This window comes from Anser brachyrhynchus, assembly GCF_964034855.1.
Source record: "Anser brachyrhynchus genome assembly, chromosome: 22".
Lineage (NCBI taxonomy): Eukaryota > Metazoa > Chordata > Aves > Anseriformes > Anatidae > Anser > Anser brachyrhynchus.
In genome coordinates, this window is record NC_137715.1 from 3,065,847 (window position 1) to 3,086,930 (window position 21,084).

Here is a 21,084-nt window from a genome sequence, read left to right on the forward strand (position 1 = left end):
TACTGGGAGCGGTGGAGAGTTGGGACTGGTGATATTGGGAGCACTGGGGGACTGGGGCTTGGGATACTGGGAGCACTGGGGAGCTGGGACTGGGGATACTGGTTATATTGAGAGCACTGGGGAGCTGGGAGTGGGGATACTGGGAGGGCTGGGGAGCTGGGACTGGGGATACTGGGAGAACTGGGGATACTGCGGGTGCTGAGGATACTGGGAGCGGTGGGGAGCTGGGCCTGGGGATACTGGGAGTGGTGGAGAGTTGGGACTGGTGATGCTGGGAGCCGTGGGGAACCGGGACTGGGGATACTGGGAGGCAGTTCGGGGCCGTGGAGGCTCCCCAGCCCCTCCGCCCCCCACCCTCAGGACTACATCTCCCAGCAAGCCTTGCGCGCCGCGGCATACACCTCCCGGCATGCCCCGCGCGTTGGCGCCAATTAGCCGGAGCGCTTGGCGCGGGACTTGGCGATTGGCGCCGGCGGCGCGGGAGCGCGGCCAATGGGGCGGCGGGGGCGGGGCCTGGCCGGCCTGGTGGCGGGAACGGCGGGGCTGCGGCTGAGTTGGCGCCAGGAGGTTGGTGGGGGCGGCCGGGGGGCTCTGGGGGGGCTGTGGGGGGCTATGGGGCAGGGCACAGGGGCAGGACACCTGGGTTAGGGGGCAGGGAATAGGGGCAGGGCACCAGGGTTATGGGGCAGGAAGCAGGGGTTTGTGGGGGCCGGGATATTGGGGGCAGAGGGCTGTGGGGCATGGGGGGCAGGGCTATAGGGCGGATAGGGGCAGTGGTATGGGGTCGTCGTAGGGCTGGGGTACATGGGGCGAGGCTGGGGGGCTGTGGGGAGCACGCGTGGGGTGAGGGTGGGGGTTGTATGGGGTCACATTGTAGGGCTGGGGGGCTGCGGGGAGCGTGCGCGGGGTAAGGGCGGCGATATAGGGTCATGTTGTAGGGCTGGGGGGCCGTGGGGAGCACAAACATGGGGTAAGGGTGGTGGGATGGGGGTTGTGTTATAGGGCTGGGGCACACGGGGCAAGGCTGGGGGTCTATGGGGAGTGCACATGGGGTAAGGGTGGTGATAGGGGGTCATGTGGGGCTGGGGGGCTATGGGGAGGTGTGGGCAGAGCCGGGGAACGCGGAGGGGGGGCGGGGGGCCAGGGGAAGCTGCGGGTGGGGGTCTCCCGGTGTGACGCTGCCTCTCCCCGCAGAGCCCCCCAGCCATGCCCAGCACCCGCTCGCAGAGCCAGGCCACCATCGGCTTCCCCCGCCGGAGGAGCGCCCGCTGCCTCGCCGCCCCCCCGGCCAAGACCCCCCTGGCCAAGCCCCCCCTGGATGGCCCCGACCATGACCCCGCCGCCCCGAACCTCTCGCCCTTGCCCAGGAGCCCCGCGGAGCCCAGCCCCGCAGCCCCGGCCCCGCTCTCGCCCCGGAGCCAAGCGCTGCCCCTGAGCCCCCGCAAGCGCCTGGGTGAGCCCCCGCCTGCCCCCCCCCACCTTGGGACAGGGCTGAAGCCCCCTCCCTGGGTGCTGCCGCGTGAGGCCGGGGGGCGTCCTCCGGGGTGCAAAGCGCTTTTCTCTCCTCTGCGAGCGCTCGGAGCAGCGTCGCGGTCGGGACCGTGGTGCTGGGCTGAGCTGTCCCCTCGTGTCCCCCCCCTCGGCAGGCGATGACAACCTGTGCAACGTCCCCCACGCCCTGCCCTGCTCCCCGGCCAAGCGCAGCAAGGAGAACCGGGGGCGCCGCCTGCTTTTCGGGGACGCCGCGGCCTCCCCGGGGAAGCACGGCAGCCCGGAGAAGCTGAGCAACCCGGGGAAGCCGCCGAGCACCCCGGAGAAGCCCAGCACCCCGGGGCCATCCACGCCGCTCCGAGGGCAGGAGACCCCCCAAAGCTCGGGGCGCAGCGGGGACCCTGCGCGCGCCCGGCTCTTCAGGCCCGAAGGTGAGCGCGGACGGCCCGGGACGGGGGTCCCCAAGGTGTGTGTATGTGGGGGGGGGGGGGGGACACAGCCTCCCCTAACCCTATTTTTCCTTTTCCCCTGTCCCAACGCAGGGACCTGCTACCAGCAGGCGAAGCGGGCGCTGCACGCCGCCGTGCCCGAGCGCCTGCAGGGCCGGGAGCGGGAGGCGGGCGCCATCCGGCAATTCCTGCGGGAGCACCTGGGCGCCCGGCGCCCCGGCAGCCTCTACATCTCGGGAGCCCCCGGGACGGGCAAGACGGCGTGCCTGAGCTGCGTCCTGCGCGACTGCCAGGTGCTGGGCCCGGGCTCCCCGCGGGAACCCCGAAACTTTGGGGGGTTTGGAGAGGGTCCCGCGTTCGGGGGCGAGGGGGGGGTGGGGGTCTTTCCCTGGGGTTTTACGAGCTGGAGATGCAATGCCCTGACCCCCCCCGTGGTGTTTCCCTTTCCCCGGCAGGACGAGCTGGCGGGGAGCCGGACCGTGGTGCTGAACTGCATGGCGCTCAGCACCCCGCACGCCGTCTTCCCCGCCGTGGCGCAGCAGCTGGGGCTGCCGGGGGCCGGGAGGGAGGCGCTCAGGAGGCTGGAGAAGGAGCTGACGGCCGCGGGGCCCATGCTGTGAGTCCCGAGGCAGGGGCTGGGACCCGTATCCCGTCCTCTCCCCTGCCCTGGGTACCCCCAGGGGGTCGCGGGGGGGGGGATTTTGGGGCTGAGCTGAGCATCGCCCCCCCTGCAGGCTGCTGGTGCTGGACGAGCTGGACCAGCTGGAGAGCAAGGGGCAGGACGTGCTCTACACCATCTTCGAGTGGCCCCGGCTGCCCGGCTCCAGGCTCGTCCTCATCGGTGAGCACAAAATCACCCCCCCCCCCCGCCTCCAAAATCGAGGTCAAGCCCCCCCTGGACCCCCTCGAAGTCCCCCCCCTTAACCCCGCTGTGCCCCGCAGGGCTGGCCAACGCGCTGGACCTGACGGAGCGCAGCCTGGCACGGCTGCACGCCCGCCTGGCCCCCGGCCCCCCCCGCCTGCTGCATTTCCCCCCCTACAGCCGCCAGCAGCTGGCGGCCATCCTGCAGGAGCGCCTGGCCCGGGGGGGGGCCGAGCCCCTGGTGGACCCCCGCGCCCTCCAGTTCTGCGCCCGCAAGGTCTCGGCCGTGTCCGGCGACGCGCGCAAAGCCCTCGACATCTGCAGGTGAGGGACCGGGGGGGGGTGAAGGGTTCCTGCTTCCAGTGACCCCCCCGGGGGGCTCGGGGAAGCTGGGGGGGGGCTTTTTGTTGTGGGGGGGTGGTGATAGGATGGGGGGTTTAAGCTTAAAAAGCGGAGGTTTAGGTTAAATGCGTTTATTATTAGATATACGGGGAGGAAAGATGGTGACGCCGCGTCCCGGGGGGGTCGCGGGGGAGGCAGGAGGCAGGAAAAGGGGGTGCTCAGCGCCATGGGGCGACGCGTGGTGGTGCTGAGCCCGGCTCTGGGTGCTGAGGGGGCCGGGGCCGTCTCCCCGCAGGCGAGCCGTGGAGCTGGTGGAGCTGGACGTGAGGACCCAGACCCTCCTCAAGCCCCCGCCCAGCTGTAAGTAGTTGGGGGGGGGCGTGGGGGGGGTCACTGGGGGGCGGCCCCGAAGGGAGGCACAAAGCTCGGTGTCCCCCCTCCCTGGGGGACAGCTGGGTTTTGTGCCACCCCCAAAAAAAAACCCTGACCCCCCCCTCCCCGCTTTCTGCCTGCAGGTGACCCCCCCTCCGCGCCCTCCCCGGTGCCCACGCGCGTGGGGCTCCCGCACGTCTCCCGCGTCCTCTCGGAGGTGTTTGGGGACAGGATGGCGGCGGGGGGGCGCGGGGCCCCGGACACCTTCCCCCTGCAGCAGAAAGTCCTCGTGTGCTCCCTGCTGCTGCTCGCACGGCACCTGCGCGCCCGCGAGGTCACGCTGGGGAAGGTGAGGTTTGGGGCCGGGGGTCTTGGGGTTCCCTGGGGTGCTTAGAGTCCTTGGGGTCCCCGAGGTCCTTGGGCTCCTTGGGGGTCTCTGAGGTCCCCAAGGTCCCTGGGGTCCTTAGGGTCCCTGATGTTCCTGGGGTTCTTGGGGGCCCTGGGGGTCCCTGAAGCCCATGAGGTCCTTAGGGTGCCTGGTGTCCCCAGGGTCTCTGAGGTCCCTGGGGTCCCCAAAGTCCCTGGGGTCTCTGGGGTCCTTAGGGTCCCCGAAGTCCCTCGTGTTCCTGGGGTCCCTGGCGTCCCCAAGGTCCCTGGGGTCCCCGAGGTCTTTGGGAGTCCCCAGGGTCTCTGAGGTCCCTGGGGTCCTTAGGGCCCCCGGTGTCCCCGGGGTCCTTAGGGTCTCTGGGGTCCTTAGGGTCCCTGCTGTCCCCAAGGTCCCTGGGCTCCTTGGGGGTCCCCGAGTTCCCTGGCATCCCGAGGTCCTTAGGGTCCCTGGGCTCCTTGGGGGGGTCCCCGGGGTCCCCGTGGTGTCCCCCCCCACGCCGACACTGCCCCCGCTGCCCCCAGCTCCACGACGCCTACAGCCGCGTGTGCCGCCGGCAGCAGCTCCCCGCCGTGGACCAGGCCGAGTGCCTGTCCTCGTCACCCTGCTGGAGGCCCGCGGCGTCCTGCGGCTGAAGAGGGCCAAGGAGGCCCGGCTGGCCAAGGTAGGATTTGGGGGGGCCGGGGGGGGGGGGGGGTCACCCCCCCCCACTTTGTGGGTGCTGAGCCCCTCCGCTGTCCCCGTCCCCAGGTGTCCCTGAAGATCGAGGAGGAGGAGGCACGGCACGCGCTGCAGGACGCCGTGCTGGTGGGGAGCATCCTGGCGCAGGGGCTGCTTTAGGGGCCCCCCCCGGGACACCACAGCCCCCCCAGGGACACCACAGCCCCCCCCGGGACACCCCAGCCCCCCCGTTCCCCCCCTCCTGCAGTGCTCGGCGCGGTTTTAGGCGGCACAGCCACGGGTACAGAGGGGGGGGGTCCCGGCTGCGCCTGGATCCAGCAGGACCCCCCCCCATTTTTCTTGTTTCTGTTGGTTTTAAGGGGTGGGAGGCTGCTGCCCCCCCCCCCCCCCCACCGCCCCCCCTGCTCCATTTTGGGGGGGGGGTGCTGCCACCCCCCCATCTCCTGCTGCTAATAAAGTCCTGGTTCGGCGACGGGCTCCTGCCTCTGGGGGCTTCCCCCCCCCCGCTGCTCCCTGGGGGTCCTGGGTGTGCCCACCCCCCCCTTTCTGCACCCCCCCCACCCTTTTTGTCCCCCCCCCCCAGCTGCTCCCGGCGCCTCCTCCGCCTGCATTAACCGAGGGCGGCTCTGACCTCATTCTGCAGCCTCCCGGCTGCGGGGGCGTAAGGGGGGGGGGGCTCCAGGAAGGGGGGGCCCAGCCCTTTCCCCCCCCCTTCCCCCCCCCTTCCCCCCCCCCTTCCCCCCCCCCTTCCCCCCCATCCTGCCATTAATAACCCCCCCCAGGCAGTGGGAGATCTGGGGGGGGGGGTGGGCCTCACCTTATCCCTGCCCCAGTGGGGGGGGGGGGGCACCCATGGGTGCTGCGTTGGGTGCTGCCTGCCCGGGGGGGTCCTCAGAACCCTGGGGGGGGGTTGGGGGGGGGGCAGCCCTGCTCCCACGCCCCCCCCCCACCCCCCCGGGGCTGCAGGCGCTAATTGGGGCCGGGCGCTTTGATCTCTCAGCCGCTTCCCGCAGCCTAATGAGGGCCTGGCCCTGGCTGGGCCCCCCCCCCCCCCGGGGGGTGGCAGGAGGTGGGGGGGGCACAATGGGGGTCCCGGGCGGGGGGGGAGCACAAGGTAAGGGGGTGCTGCCCCCCCAGCCCTGTCCGTGTGGTCCCCGGGGCTCCCAGCACCAGGTGCGGGGGCTGCTGGGGGGGGGGGGCACATGGCACAACCTCAGCCTGGGGGGGCCTTTAGGGCGTCCCCGTGCCCCCCCCCCCCCGGGGCTGTGGGGTCCCCGTGGTGCAGGACCCGGCCCTGTCCTTGTCCCGTCCCCCCCTCCCCGGTGCCTGGCAGGATGCTGGTGCTGAGCTGCCCCCCCTGCCCCCCATTTCACCCCCCCCAGCCCCAGGGGACACTTTGGGGACCCCCAGGCAGGGACAGGGCTGGGGGGGGGGGGGGTCAGGGCCCGGTGCCTCCCCCCAGTGGAGCTGAGCTGATAACGGGGGCGGGGGGGGGGGGCGCTATTTGTAGCTGGGCTGTGTGCCTGGTGGTGCAGCCTCATGGGGGGGGGAGCAGCAATTTTGTGCCCCCCCCCCCCCCCCGTGTCCTTGTCACCCACGGGCACCAGCACCCCAACACCCACTTCCATGGGGCAAACCCCTTTTTTTTGGGGGGGGGGGGGGGGTTAAGGGGGGTGCCACCACCGTGCCCCTCCCCCCCTCCCAGGGGCCACATCCTGCCCGGTGCCACGGGGGCCGGGACGGAAGCGGGTGGCACTGCGGGTGCCCGCGGTGACGCGGCGGGGTGACGCAGGGGCCGTGCGCCCCCCCCGACCCCCCCACCCAGGTGGGTTTGGGCGAGGGTGGCACTGGGCAGGGGGGGCACCTGGGTGCCACGTGGCCCTACGGTGTCCCCAGGGTGTCCCGGCCGTGCCGGTGGCACGGTGAGCGTGGCACCCGGTGCTGTGCGCCCCCATCCCATTGCCTCAGCACCCCGGGGGTGCTGCTCGTGGGTGTCCCCAGTGTCCCCCCATTGTCCCCCTGGCGTCCCCGGTGTCCCCGTGGTGTCCCCACGGTGTCCCAGCCGTGCTGGTGGCACGGTGAGCGTGGCACCCGGTGCTGTGCGCCCCCATCCCGTTGCCTCAGCACCCTGGGGTGCTGCCAGGGGGTCCCTGCTGTATCCCCGCCGTGTCCCCACGGTGTGCTGGCTGTGCCGGTGGCATGGAGAGCGTGGCACCTGGTGCCATGCACCACTGTGTCCCCTTGCCTCAGCACCCCGGGGTGCTGCCGGTGGGTGCCCGGTGGGTCCCCGCAGTGTCCCCACGGTGTCCCCCCCGGCGTCCCGGTGTCCCCACGCCGGTGTCCCCGTGGTGTCCCCCACGGTGTCCCGGCCATGCCGGTGTCCCCGGCGAGCATGGCACCCTGTATCCCACGGCCTCAGCACCCCAGGGTGCTGCCGGTGGGTCCCCCACCGTGTCCCCTTGGCATCCCTGCGTCCCCCCTGGTGCCCCCCCCTCGGCATCCCGGTGTCCCCACGCCGGTGTCCCCGGCGCCCCGCTGTCCTCCCGTGGCCTCTCCTTACATAAGGGCCACGTGGGCGGCCACGGTGCCCTCCCCGCGCTGTCACCGCCGGCACCCAGATGCCATCTGACAGCCGCTTCCGCGCCGCTGCACCCGCTGCGGGGCCGGGGGGGGGGACACGGGGGGGGGGGGCAAAAAGGGGGGGGGGGGGCCGTGGGGTGACCTCGCGTTTGGGGACACCGCCAGCCCTCCCGGCATGGCCCCGGCGCTCAGCGGGGTTTGGTGCTGGGGGGTTTGGGGGGGGGAGCACAGGGGGGGGGAGTGGGGCTGGGGGCAATGGGGGGGTCCCATCCTGGGGGGGGTCCCATCCTGGGGGGGGGGCCGCAGAGCCCATCTGGGAGCCCTTTGGCACCTTCCTCCTGGCTGGGCCTTGCCGCAGTGGCCCGTGTGTTCTGGGGGGAGGGTCTGGAGGGGGTCCGGGGGGGGTCCAGCAACCCTCACCCCCCCCCCAGGGTCACCCATGGGAAATTGAGGCCATGCCCCCTCCCCCCCCCCCCCCATTTCCCCCCCATTTGGGGTCCCTGCAGCCCTGGGGCCCATGGGTGGCCCCCCTACCCCCCTGGGGTGCTCAGGACCTCCCCAGCCCTGTGCCCCCCCCATCTGTCCCCCCCTTCCCCCCCCCCCCCCCAAAATTTTCCCCTCGGTGACCCCCAACCCCCCTGGGGGTGCTCCAAAAGCCCCCCCCCCCTCGGAGTACCCCCAGCCCTGCCCCCTCCACACCCCCCTCAACCACGGGGGGGGCACCCCACCCCCCCCCCCCGCCCCCCCCCAGTGTGGGGGGGCAGCCATCAGACACCGCCCCCCCCCCACATCAGAAACCCGCCGCGGCCCCTTTAAGACCCCCCCCCCCCGCACTTTCTCCCCCTTCCGCCTTCGCCGCCGCTTCAAAGCGCTCCGCTGCCGCCAGGCCACGCCCCCGCCGGCGCCCCATTGGCGGGAGGGGCGGGGCCGGGAGGAGGGGGCGTGGCCAAGGCGGGGTGGGGCGGGTCAGCGGGGTAAGGCGAGGCTAGCGGGTAGGGGGCGTGGCCAGGAGAACGGGGGGCGTGGCCAGGAGCGGAGGGGCGTGGCCAGAAGGAGGGGGCGTGGCCAGGAGGAGGGGGGCGTGGCCAGGAGGCTGGGGCGTAGGCAGCGGTGGGGACGGAGTGGAGCGGGGAGGGGGCGTGGCCCTACGAGGAAGGGGGCGTGGCCGGCGCGGAGTGGGCGTGGCCAGCGGGGGCGGGGCGGCGCGCGCCCTCCCCGCCCTCCCTCCCCGCCGCCGCCGCCGCCGCCGCCGCCGCCGCCGCCGCCGCGCCCGGCGCAGCCCCGCCCGGCCCGGCCCAGCCCGGCCCGGCCCAGCCCCGGGTAAAGTTTCCCCCGCGAGCACATGACTCGCAATGGCCGCCGCCGCCTCGCGCTGAGAGCTCCCCCCTTCGCCGCCGCCGTCCCTTCCTCTCCCTTCCGGTCGGGTCCCCGCTCCCCGCCGCCATGCAGCAGCAGCCGCCGCCGCCGCCGCCCGGAGCCCGCGGGCCGTGAAGGAGCTGCCGTGAGCAGGTACCGAGCGGGGCCCCCCCCCCCCCACTCCCCCCCCCCTCCCCGGGGATCCGCCGCCGCCCCGCCCGCCGGGCCCAGGCGCCGTTTCCCGAGGCCCTGCGGGCGGGGCAGGGCCGGCCGAGTTCCCCCCCCCCCCCCCCCCCGCCCAGGGGCACCGGGACCGGGTGCGGCCCGGCGGGGGGGGGGCTGGTGGAACCCCCCCCCCCAGAGTCCGGGGGGGGTGGGCTCTGGGGTGCCCCACCGGGGGTGCCCCCCCCCCCCCCGCAGTGGTTAAGGGGGGGGGCTCAAGGGGGGGGCTCTGGATTGGGGGGGGGGCGGGAGGGCGGGGGGGCATAGGGTGGGGGGTGCCCCCCCCCATAGAAAAGGGGTACCCTGTTGGATACGGGGTGCCCCTTAAGGGAAAGGGGGCGCTGGGGGCCCCCCCGGGCGGCTGAGGTCGCTGTGTGGCCCCGGAGCAGGATCATTGCCCCCCCCCCCAGCTGCATTAACCCCCCCCCTTTGTGTTTGGGGGTGCTGCCCCCCCCCTTCCGGTGCCCCCCAAATTGCGGGGGTCTCCTCTTGGGCTGAGGTCTGGGGGTTCCCCAGCCCCCCCCCCACTTATTCCCCTCCCCCAGCTCTTACGGGGCTCAGGGCACCCAAATTGGGGCTGGGGGGGGGCCCCAGGAGCTGGGTGCTGGAGGGGGTTAATGGGGGGGGGCACAGCGGGAGCAGGGTGCTGGGTGCCCCCCAGGAGCGTGGTGCTGAGCCCCCCCCCCCGGGCTGGGCTCTGGGTGCCCCCGGAGCACTGCAGGCACCCTGCATGGAGGGGGGGGGGCGGCGGGGGGCCTGGTGCACGGCCGCCGCTTCCCCTTTTTGGGGGTGCCTTTGTGGGGGGGGGGGGTGAGACGGGGGCGGGGGGGGGCAGTCAGGGCGCAGCCGCTGCCCCAGCTGCGTGGGCCTCTGCGGTGCCAGTGAGTGGGGCTGGGGGGGGGGGGGTTGGGGGGCACCTATGGGTGCCAAGGGTTGTGGGGGGGGTCCTGGGGGGGGCAGCGAGCGGTGTCTGTGCCGCTTCCTGGCCCGGCGGGGGCCGTCCCGCGGAGGAAGTCATCCCTCTCCCCGCGGCTGACAGGGCGCTGGCGCGGCGGCGGGGCTGGGGGGGGGCCAGAGAGGGGGCTCCGGCTGCTGCCCCCCCCCTTCTGCCTGCCTTTTGCTCGGGGGGGGGGGGCACTGAGCCCTGGCCCCCTCCTTGCAGCGGTGGCCGGGGGCGAGCCACGCCGGGCGCTGCGGTGGCCCCCAAGGTGGGGGGGGGCGGTGGGGTGACCCCCCCCCCCTTCCCCCCCACCTCATGCAGCCGGGAGGGATGGGAAAAACCAGAGCCCCCTCCACCCCAGCCTGCTGGGAGCAGGGGGTGTCCCCCAAAATCTTTGACCTTTGACCCCATTTGGCTTCTTGGGGGGGGGGGGCTGAAGGGGGGGGTGTCCCCTATGGGACGCGCCCGGTGCCCCGGCTGCGCCGCCCCGAGGTGCCCTCGTCCCCGCCGGGATTAGCGGGGTGACGGCTCCGGGGCTTAGCGGCCCCGCGCCCGCCGCTGCCGGGGCCATATGTCCCCAGGGGGTGCGGGCCCTTGCCCTTGGGGGTGACCTTGGGGGGGGCCGCCGTGGGGCATGCGTGGCCCTGCGGCTCCCGGCTGCGTGGCGGAGCCGGGAGCGGGGCGCTGGCACCGGCACCGCGGCAGGACCCCGGGTCCCTTCACCCCTGTCCCCCCCCTTGGGTGCCACCGGAGCCCGTGGGTGGCACTGGGGGGCTGGGGGGGGACACGCACCCAGGCGCCGCGTCCCAGCCCGGTTTGTCCCCGTGTGCCCGGTGCCGGTGAGCCCGGGGAGGGCCCCGTGCCGCCGCCTGCCCCGCGGCGCTGGGATTCACCAGCTCGGCGGCGGCTCCGGCTCTATTTATAACCGGGAGGCTGCGGCGCGCCGACGTGCCACGCTCGCTGCGCCAGCCCCGCGCCGCCCGCGCCGACAGCTTTTGGGGACAGCGAGGGGACGGCCCCCACCCCCCCCCACACACACACGCTCAGCCCTTTTTGGGTCCCCGCCGCGGCGCTTTTGGGGTCCCCGCGGCCGCCCAGCTGGGGCGGCGCGCTCGCCGTGCCGTGGGGCGCCCGGTGCCGTGGGGCGCCCCGCGGTGGCACTGCCAGCCCCTGGGGCTCTGGGGGAAGGGCTGCGATCATATCTGCGGTGACACATGTGCTGATTACGGAAAATGGGTTAATCTCCCTGCGGCTGGAGGAGGCTTAGCCGGGGGTGGGGGGGGCAGGGGGGGGGGGCTCACGGCAGGGGCCGCGTGTGGCCGCCTGCGCCAGGCCGTGCCAGGGGACGCGGTGCCGGGACGCCCCTCGTGCGCCCTGCGCCGGGCGGGTGGCAGCTTCGGGGCGCGGCACCTGGAGCCCCCGAGGGTGCTTCGGTGCACGCCGGGGCCCGGCTTGAGCCATCGTGCCCCCCCCCCTGCCCAGGGCTCGGCGCAGCCCGGTGCCGCCGTGCCGGAGGGGAGCGCGAGGGGCACGGCGGCACCGACCGCCCGCTGGAGCGCGCGGCCGCCAGCCCGCTGCGTCCACCCACGCCGGCCCCGGGCGCCGTGTCCCGAGCGGCCCCGCGCCGCGGGCCGGCGGCGCAGCCAGCTGCACTTGTCTGCCGGCTGTCGCCGAGCCAGAAAGGGCTGTCTGGGGCCGCGCTGTTCCCGGCACGCCGTTCCCAGGGCGCCGCGCGCCGCATCCAGCGCTAAAAACAACTGGGGGCCGATGCGAACGCGGCGGCCGTGGGGCCAGCCCGCTGCTCGCCGGGAGCCCCCCCGCCCACCCCGGTGCCCCGTGATTCTCCCCCCCGGCACCGTGGATCCCCTCCGTCCCTCCCCGGGATGCGGGGTCCCTGGTTTTTCCCCGAGGGTTGGGGCTGCGCCGCGGGGTGCCCGTGGGTGCCCTCTCCGTGGGCAGGCGGCGGCGGTGGCGGGGCACCCGTGGGTGCTGCCGGCCCCGGGAGCTGGTTGGGGCCGGACGGCTCCTGCCAGGCCTCTGTTTTGAGCCAGCACCCATGGGTGGCGGGGCTGACGCGGTGCTGTCGGGGCTGCAGGGCCGTGCCGGGGCCGGGGGCCGCAGCAGGGGCCGGGGCACCTGTTCCCGGGGAAGAATGGCGCGGCGGGTGCGGGAGGTGTAACCGGAGCGGTGCGTTCCCGGCGTAACCGGAGCCGGCCCGGCTGCGACAGGTGGAATTTCAGCGTGCGGCTCCCACCCGGCAGCGGGACGCGGGGGTGCCGGGGCGAGCGCCCACCCTGCGGGGCGGCCGGCGGCTCCGCGGGGCACCCGTGGGACCGGCAAGGACAGCGGGCAGCGCAGGGTGCCCAGTCGGGTGCCGGGGTGCTGGGGAGCCACGACAGGGTCGAGCGAGCCCGTGGGCGCTCTGCGGGCCCCGGGGTGCGGCGTGGGTCCCCTGGGGTCAGCCCCGGCCCCCCCGTGCCCTGTCGCGGTGGCCGCGGCGCGCTGCCTGCACCGAGTGCGTGCCGCCGGCTGCGGCCCTGCCGCTGGGCTGGGCATGAATCACGCCTGCCCGGGGACGTGAGAAACGTGACGGTGACTCACGGCCGAGGTGCCGCGAGGGGGGGGGGGACGGGGAAGGGGTCCCGGTATCCCCCCGACCCGATGCTGGCGGGTTGGGCTGGGGGCACCGCCCGGCTGCCCGGGGTGCCCGAGGACCCTGGCGGAGGCGGGGGCCGGCGGCCTCGCGTGTGAGGCTGCCCCAGCCTCGGCGCTGACAGCAGCGAGGAAACCGCAGGCTGCGACCGCACAGCGGATCCGCGGGCGCTTCCTGCCCTGCCCCGGGGGGGGGGCTGGCAGCGAGCCCGGCCCCCGCTCCCCTCCTGCGCCGCGGGGGGCACGGCGCCCGCAGCCCCTTCCCCGTCCGAAGCTGGGCGCGACGGGGGCACCGCGCCGGTGAGGCTGGGGGACGCGGGGGCGGCATTTGGGGAAGGGGGGGCACGGCTGGGATTTGGGGAGCTGAGGGTGGGGGGGGGGGTCTGGGAGGGGCCCCAGGGGGTGGCACTGCCCTGGGTGGCGTGGGGCCGGGGCTGAACTGAAACCTGGCAGCCCTGGGAATCGAGAGCGGCGAGGGGAAGCTGCGGCCGCGGGCATGACGGGAAGGGCCTGGCGCTGCCCGTGCCCCCCCCGCCCCGTGCGCCCCCCTCCCAGCAGCGTGGCCCCGCTTGCCCCCGCGGTGCTGGTGCAGCTCTGGGTGTGTGTGTGTGGGGGGGGGGGGAGATAACGGAGTGGGGGAGGACGGGGACACACGCGTGTGCAGGGCGGTGGCCCCGCTCACCGGCGTGTCACATCCGGGCGCTGGCGCTGCCATCGCCGCGCGCCCCGGCAGGAAGCGTGCTTGGGTTTGGCGGCGTGCTGTTGGCACCGGCGCCGGGGGGGGTTGGGGGGCTGCTGGAGGACCCCCCCCAACCCCATAGGGCATGGCCGTGGGGGTGTCGCAGCGGCCGTGGGGGTGTCGCGGTGCCGCCGGCCCCGTGCGGTCCCCGTTGCCCTGCGGTTCGCGGGGGCAGGATGCGGCCCTGCCCAGGGCATGTGCTGGGGTCACCGCGGGGGGGCTGGTTTTTTGGGCACTGGGTTGGGGGGGGGACACGACGACGGTGTCCTCTTGTTGGGGAGCTCCTGGCGAGCTCGGGGCGGGCTTCGGGCCCCGGTTTGGGGTGATGCTGGGGGGTCAGCGAGGCCACATCAGCGTGCCGCCTCGGGCACGGGGTCCGGTGCTCCGTGCTGGGTGCCCCGGCCCCGGGAACAGCTCGGGCTCTGTCCGTCTGTCTGTCCCCACGTCTGTCCATCCCCCCCCCCCCAGTCTGTCCGTCCGTCCGCTCCCGGGGGCCGCCCCCGGCCTGGCCGGGAGGATCCTCGCAGCCGGGACTTGGCCGCTGGGCGCGGGGCTGGAACGTGGCGCCGGATTCCAGGAAGCTCCGGGCCCCGGCCAGCTCCTGCCGGGGGGACTGGAGGAAAAGGCGCCGGCGAGGGCGAGCGCGGCCCCTCGGTGTGGGGCTGTGCCCCCCGCCCCCCCGCCCCCCCCCCCTTCCCTATTGCTGCCCCCGGCACAAAGCTCGGCCAGGGCGCAGGGTTGGGGTGCTCAGGACCCCCCGCAGCCCCCATTTGGGGAGCAGCCCCGTGCCGGGGGCTCTGCGCCCCGTTTTGCACGGCAGGAGGGCACCGTGCCGTGCTCCGGGGGGGGGGGGGGCACAGCTCCATTTACCCCCAGGACCCCCCCCGCCCCCACCTCCAGAGCCCCCTCGGCCGGTGCCAGTCCCGGGGGGGTGCCGGGAAGGTGCCCCCCAGGCCGGGGACAGGCGGTGGCCGTGCCGCTGGCCTTGCTCTGTCCCAGGCCTGCGGTGTGCTGGGGGGGGGGGGGTGTCTGGGAGCGAGGGGGGGGGCCTGGGCGCGGGTTGAGTAATTGGGCGCTGGCGCGGTGCCCGGCGAGCACTTGGCACCGGCAAACATCAACACTGCTTCCCGCGCCGCCCCCCCCTCCGCTGCCCCCCCCCCCCCCAAAACTCGGCTCAGGGGGCCGCAGCACTGTTTGGGGACGGGATATGGGGGGGGGGGGCTGTGGGTGGCCCCCGCGCTGGGCTGGCACCGGGGTCCCTTGGGTGCCGTGGGGGGGGCACCGTGGCTTGGCGGCTGTCACCCCCCCCCCTCCCCTCCATGCCCAGCTCCGACGTTGTCCCGGCTGCCGGAGCGGTGCCCAGCACCCAGTGGGTGCCCCCCACCCTTGGGTGCCCACTATGGGGTGGGGGGGGGGACAGTACGTGTGTGTCCCCCTCCGCCACCCCATTGCGGGTGCCCCTCTGGATGCGGGGCATCATTGAGGGGTCTGAGGCTGGGGGTCCTGCCCCCGGGGGGGGGTGGGGTGCACCCAGTCCTTGGGGTGAGGGGGGGTGGTTTGGGGGGGGGGGGGGGGGCAGGCAGGGCTGTGCCCGTCCCAGCCCCTCCCCAGCGCCTCGCCGGGCGGCCCAGCCTTGTTCCTCTGGATCCTTTTCCGCCTCCGCGGGGCCGGGAGCCAGCACTCTCGGCAAATAAACATCCCCCGCCGGGCCTCGCGCCAGCGCTTAAATAAACAGCCAGCCCGGGATTGTGAAAGCCCCGGGCCCCCCGCCCCATACGCTGTGGGTCCCCCCCCCCCCACCAAGGCCCTCACCGCTGGCCTGGCTTGGGGGGGGGTTGCGGGGTCCCTGCCCGGCCGGGGGGGCTCCCAGCCGTGGTACGGGGTCAGGGTGCTGTGCCCAGCACCCTGTCGGTGGGTGCTGGTGCTAGTGGGGGGGTCTCGGAGCCCCCTCCCCGTGCTGGGCCAGGAGGTGCCCCCCCCCCCCCAGCACCCCCGTGACGCTCGGGGACACGCGGCGGCGACACTGACCTCAGGGGACCCCGCGGCGCTCGTCGGCGTCCCCCCACCCGCACGTCCCCTGTGCGTGGTGCTGGGGGGGGTCCCCACTGCATGCCCCCCCCCCCCCCGGGCCGTAAGCCGGGATTAGAGACCAGTGGTGGTGGTGGTGTTAATCGGGGGGGGCGGCGGCGTTAATCCCACGGGCACGCTGCGCCCCCCCCCGGGGGCCGTGGCGGGACGTGGTGCTGGGGAAACTGAGGCACGGGGCGGTGGGCAGCGCGCGTCGGGATGGTTTGGGGGTGTCACAGCCTGTGTTTTAACCCCCCCCCCCCGTTTTCTTTTTCTGCCCCCCCCCCCGCAGCACCCCAGGAGCCGCAGCCGTGCCAGGACAGGCGCCGGGCAGCCCCATGCTCTGCTCACCCCACGCCTGAACGCGCCCCCCCCCCCTGCCCCCCCCCCCCCCCCCACCAGCACCGGAGGCCCCCCGCCATGGCCAGCAACAGCAGCTCCTGCCCCACGCCCGGGGGGGGGCACCTCAACGGCTACCCCGTGCCCCCCTACGCCTTCTTCTTCCCCCACATGCTGGGGGGGCTCTCGCCGCCCAGCACCCTGCCCGGCATCCAGCACCAGCTGCCCGTCAGCGGATACAGCACGCCCTCGCCGGCCAGTGAGTACGCGAGGGGGGGGCCGGGGCGGGGGGGGGGGGGGGGGCTCTGCTTTTATAGGGGGGGGGGTCCTGATGTCGGGATCCGAGCCGGGGGTGCGTGCGGGGACCCCCCGGTGTCCGTGCTGGCGGGTGCCGGCCCCGCAGGGATGCTCCGGTGCCGGCCCCGCGGTGCTGCTCCGGTGCCGGGAGGGTGACACCGGGCCTGGGGGTGTCCCCGTCCCCCCCCCGGCGAGCTTTATAAATCGCTGCGGCGACAGGAAACAAAGGGTTGGGGGGGCAAACCGACCTCGTACGGTGGTGGGGGGGGGCTGGGGGCACCGCTCCTCGCTCCCTGGCTGCGGGCGCTCGCCGTGGCCCCCGTCGGCGCCGCCACCGGGGGAAACTGAGGCACGGCGCGGGGGCGCGCGGGGCGCTAATTGCACGGCCACCTTCGTTAATGGCCGGGGTTGTAACGGCCCGGTTAGGGGGCCGGTGGCCGTTCCCTGGGCACGTTGGTGGCACCGGGCTGGGTGCCGGTGAGGGGAGGGGGGGCTCAGCACGGTGGCGGGGGGGGCCGGTGCCGGCGCTGCGCCCTTTGTTGGCGCGGCGGCTGCTCCGGGGGGGTGGAGGCGATGGAGGCGATGGGCCTGCCTGCTCTGATTCAATTTCCCCCTGACAGCCTCGTCCATCCATCACGGGGCCGCGGCCGCCACCGGGAGCTGGGGGGGGGGGGGGCCGGGCTGTACCCCCCCCCCTCGGCCTGCCTCAGTTTCCCCAACCCCCCCCCCTCTCTCCTTGTGCACCCGCGCGCCCCCGTTCCCCGCGCCCTGCGGCGAGCGCCGTCGGGGTGTGGAGGTGGGGGTCCGTCCCCCCCCCCCCCCAAAAAAAAAAAAAAGCCCCGGGGGGGGTCGGTGCAGGCCCGGGCAGGGCCAGCCCCGGGCGCTGTCCCCCCGCCAGAGCCGCCCCGGCGGCGGTGGGACCCAGTGGGACCAGTTGAGCGACTGGGTGGCGGCGGGTGGGGCCCCTCCTCCGCGCTCGCTCGGGGGCCATTCCCGACGCGCCGCATTGTGGGAATGGGGTGTGTGTGGGGGGGGGGCACTTGTCCCCCCCCCCACCACCACCACCCCCTTTTGGAAGGGGCCCCGTGCCTCAGTTTCCCTTTGACCCCATCCTTCGGTTTGGGGAGGCGCCGGGGGGGCCGTGGGCGCGCTTGGGGGGGGGGTCCCATCGGAGGTGGCCCCATGGGTTCCCCTGCTGGGGGGTTGGGTGCTGGTGGTGGTTGGGGGGGGGGGGCAGCAGAGGACCCCCCCCCCCAGCAGCCCCGCAGCCCCCTCCTCATGCTCCGCCGCCCCCCCCGCAGCCCGCCCCGCGCCAGATGTGCTGCAGCTGCGGGGGCCGCGGGGCCCTCCCGGGGCTGCAGCCGCCTCCTGGGGGCCGGGGGGGGGGGGCGGTTTTGGGGCGAGGGGGGGGGGCAACCGTGGGGCACCCCCAGGAGCCAGGCTGGGCGTTGGGATGGCGGCGGGGGGGGGGCTGGCTGTGGCCCCCAAGGGTGCTTTGTCCTTGGCCCTATAGCGTCCATGGCATGGGGGGGGGTTCCCCGCTCGCCCCCCTCCCCACCTATGGGTGCATTGGGTGGGGGGGGGCTTGCACCCTTGGGTGCCCCAGAATGTGGGGGGGGGGCACCCCGGGGGCGTGCAGACCCTCCTTGCACCACCCCGGGGCTCGCAGGAGGAGCAGCGCAGGCGCGCGTTTGGTGCAGAGCTGGCGGCGGCGTGCACGCTGCGGCCGGGGGCGTGCACACGCGCGTGCGGAGCCCCCCCACCCCCCCCCCCCGCCGTATGCGTGCCCCCCCCCTTGTCCCCCCCCCCCCCCCGGTGTGCGTGTGCTCGGTGCTGAGCAGCGGGGGCGCGCTGCTGCTGCTGCAAGGGCTGCGACCGCGCCGCCGTCCCCTGCGCCGCCGGGGGGGGGGGTCCCCCGGGGGTCCCTCGTAATGGGGGGGGGGGGGGGCGTGGAACCCCCTGGGATGCTGCTGGGGACCCCCCCCCACATCCATCCAGGTTCCCAGGGGCCGCCTGCGGGGAAATTGCCCCCCCCCCCCAAGCTGGGGAGGTGGAAAGGGGGGGGCTCGGTGGCCCCCTTATCGTGCCCCCCCCCCCCCCCCCCCCCCGTGCTGTCACCCTACCCGCTGGCTCCGGTTTCCTCCGCGCCGCAGCCGCTCCCCCGCAGCGCCCCGTTAATTAATTAATTAATTTTTTTTTTTTTTTTCCTTAAAAATTAATGAGCAAAACGTGCTCCCTGCGGGCCGGGGGCCGCGGGCGGGGGAGCGCGGCGGGGGCCGGGGGGCCCAGCTCAGGGCAGGGGCCGGGGAGCTCATTTTTTGGGGGGGAGCAGGGGGGGGTGTGCAGGATGGGGGGGGGGGGTCCCCTGATTCCCCCCCCCTCCTTTTTTTTTTCCCCAGGCCGGGAAGATGGATGGGGGCTCGGCGCGGCGCCTGGGAAAGCCCATTAAGGAGCAGGGTTTTCTATCACTGTCACGGGCGGGCCGGGGGGGGGGCCCGCCCGGGAATGCGCCGCGCTCAAAAAGCCGCTGAAGGGGATAAATGGGGTCTTTGAAGGGGGCGGGCAGCTGGGGGGGGGGGGGGAGGCGCTGGGGGGGCCCCCCCAGGTGCTGCTTGGGGGCGGTGAGGAAGGGAAAGGGGCTGGGGACCCCCCAGCCTGGCTGGGAGGGGGGTGTTGGGGGGGGGGGGTTGGGGGGAGGGGGGGGGTCCTCGCCACGTCCCGAAGCTCGCACAGGGTCTGGGGGGTGAGCCAGAGTGACCGCTGTGGGTACGGGGTGGGGGCCCCATGTGTCCCCCCCCGTGGGATTTGGGGGGCTCCCCGTGGGATTTGGGGGGGGTCCCCCGTGGGATTTGGGTCTCCGCCGTGCTCCCGGCCGCATCCTGCCCTCCCCAAAGCCCCGGGGCCGTGGGGGGGGTCCCAATAGGTGCCAGGGGGGCGCCCCCATCCCGCTGGCCCCACGGGGTTGCGTGCGGGCGGCCCCCCCCCCCCCCCCAGTTCCTCCCGGCTTCTGCATCACGGCTTTATTTTTTTATTATTATTATTATTATTTATTATTTTTTTAATGATCTGCCATTCTTCCTGTTGCCGCCGGAGCGGGACGGGAAGTGCTGCCCGGTGTGTGGGGCGGCCGTGGGCGTGCGTGGCGCTGCGGGGGCGGCGGTGCTGGGACCGTGGCCGTGCCGTGCGGTGCCATGGCCACGCCGTGGCCGTGCCGTGGCCGTGCCATGGCTGTGCTGTACGGTGCTGTGGCCGTGCCGTGGCCGCACCGTGGCTGTGCCGTGGCCGTGCCGTGGCCAAGCCGTGCGGTGCTGTGGCTGCACCGTGGCCCCCAAGCTGTGCGGTGCCGTGGCAGTGCCGTGGCCGTGCCGTGGTTGCGCCATGACCATGCCGTGGCCGCGCCATGGCCATGCCGTGGTTTTGCCGTGGTTGCACTGTGGATGCGCCGTGGCGGTGCCGTGGGCGGTGCTGTGGTTGTGCCATGACCGTGCCGTGGTTGTGCCGTGGCCGTGCCATGGTTGTGCCGTGGCGGTGCCGTGGCCGTGCCGTGGTTGCGGTGCCGCCGGCCGCGTCCCGGCCGTGGCAGCCCCGTTGCGCGCGGCGCGGCCGAGCCCAGCAGCCATTTGTCACGCTCGCTGCAGGAAGTTGGAGCAGCGCTGGGCTTTTGTTCCCAAAACCTGCTGGCTAAGCACGGCCGCTGCCGAGCTCGCTCTCGCACAGACACACACACACACGCCTCCGGGCTTTTTTTTCTCATTCTCTCTCTTCCCCCCCCCCCCCCCTTCTCGGGGCGGGGGGGGCAGGCTCGCAAGAAAGCCTCGGCTGCTCACTTGCTGCCTGGGTTGGGGGGGGGGGGGGGCTGCCCGTGCGCCGTGCACGTGGGCGCTCACACGCGTGCAACACGCACGGTCACGCTCGCTGCATGTGGACGGTGTGCGGCGGCAGTGCCCGTGAGGGGTCCACCCTTGCACGCGTGTGTGTCCCCCCCCCCAACCCTGGGTGCTTGGGGGGAGCCTCTCAGTGTCCTGGGGGCCCCCCCGGTGTCCTGGTGCTTTGGCAGCATGGTGGGAGAAGGGGTGGGGCAGAGCGGACCTAGGGGGGGCAGGGGGCTGAGGGGACCCCCCCATGCCTTTTGGGGAGGGCAGGGGGGGCTGGTGCTAGCCGTCTGTCTGTGCTGTCCCTGTCCGTGTGTCCGTGGGGGGGGGCCGAGCTGGCCAGGCTGTGCAGGGCAGCCCCTGTTTCGGGGGGGGGGGTCTGCGTGTGGGGGCTGCACTGTGCCCGTGCAGCTCGTGCACACACGTGTGTGGTTGGGGTGTGCACACGCAGGCACAGGGCAAGGACACGCGTGCACAAACATATGTGCAGATGTGCTGCTGGTCATTGCTGGGGACGTGTGTGTGCGTGCGAGGCATGCACATGGTGTGGCCTGTGTGCTGCAGGAGTGCACGTGTGTGTGTGCACGGTGTGCTGCAGGAGTGCACACGTGTGTGTGTGTGCACGGTGTGCCCTGTGTGCTGCAGGAGTGCACGTGTGTGTGCACAGTGCATCCCATGAGCTGCAGGACTGCACGTGTGTGTGTGCGCACAGTGTGCCCTGTGTGCTGCAGGAATTCACACGTGCGTGTGCACAGCGTGTCCCATGAGCTGCAGGCATGTACGTGTGAGTGCATGCTGTGCCCCGTGTGCTGCAGGAACGCACATGTGTGTGCAATGTGTGCCCTGTGTGCTGCAGGAATGCACACGTGTGTGCACGGTGTGCCCTGTGTGCTGCAGGAGTGCACATGTGTGTGCACGGTGCATCCCATGAACTGCAGGACTGCACGTGTGTGTGTGCAAGGTGTGTCCCGTGTGCTGCAGGAATGCACACGAGTGTGCACGGTGTGTCCTGTGTGCTGCAGGAACGCACACGTGTGTGTGCAAGGTGTGCCCCGTGTGCTGCAGGAACGCACATGTCTGTGCACGCAGCACCCCGTGTGCTGCAGGAACGCACACGCACCCCCTTCGGCTGTGCGGCGGAGCACGAACACGCGTGTCCACCTTCAGGCGTGCACACACGCACACACACGCACACACACGCGTGCAGGGGGCCGGGGGTCAGGCCGAGGTGAGCCCTTCCCGGCGGGTTCAGGCGCAGTTCAGCCGCATGCCATTAGGCAAATCAGCCCCGGCAGCCCCCGGCCCAGCCCCGCAGCCGCACGGCCCCCCCCCGGGCCCCCCCCCGGCCCCCCCCGCCTGTCGTTGTCCCGGGCTGCCCCCGGGGGCTCCGTGCGCCGTGGGGCTGGGGGGGGAGGAGGAGGAGGTGGAGGGGGGGAGG

General features: G+C 74.0%; 1 protein-coding gene across 1 annotated transcript; it reads left to right on the forward strand.

The window, feature by feature from the left end:
• The first annotated feature begins 339 nt into the window (after positions 1 to 339).
• CDC6 (cell division cycle 6) lies at positions 340 to 4,982 on the forward strand. The gene is given in 12 exon segments (XM_080564650.1): positions 340 to 567; positions 1,195 to 1,453; positions 1,647 to 1,922; positions 2,034 to 2,233; positions 2,396 to 2,556; positions 2,675 to 2,781; positions 2,883 to 3,126; positions 3,440 to 3,504; positions 3,660 to 3,865; positions 4,426 to 4,492; positions 4,495 to 4,565; positions 4,652 to 4,982. Coding segments are annotated over 12 exon segments (1,821 nt in total). The 5' UTR covers positions 340 to 492; the 3' UTR covers positions 4,742 to 4,982.
• Positions 4,983 to 21,084: the final 16,102 nt, after the last annotated feature.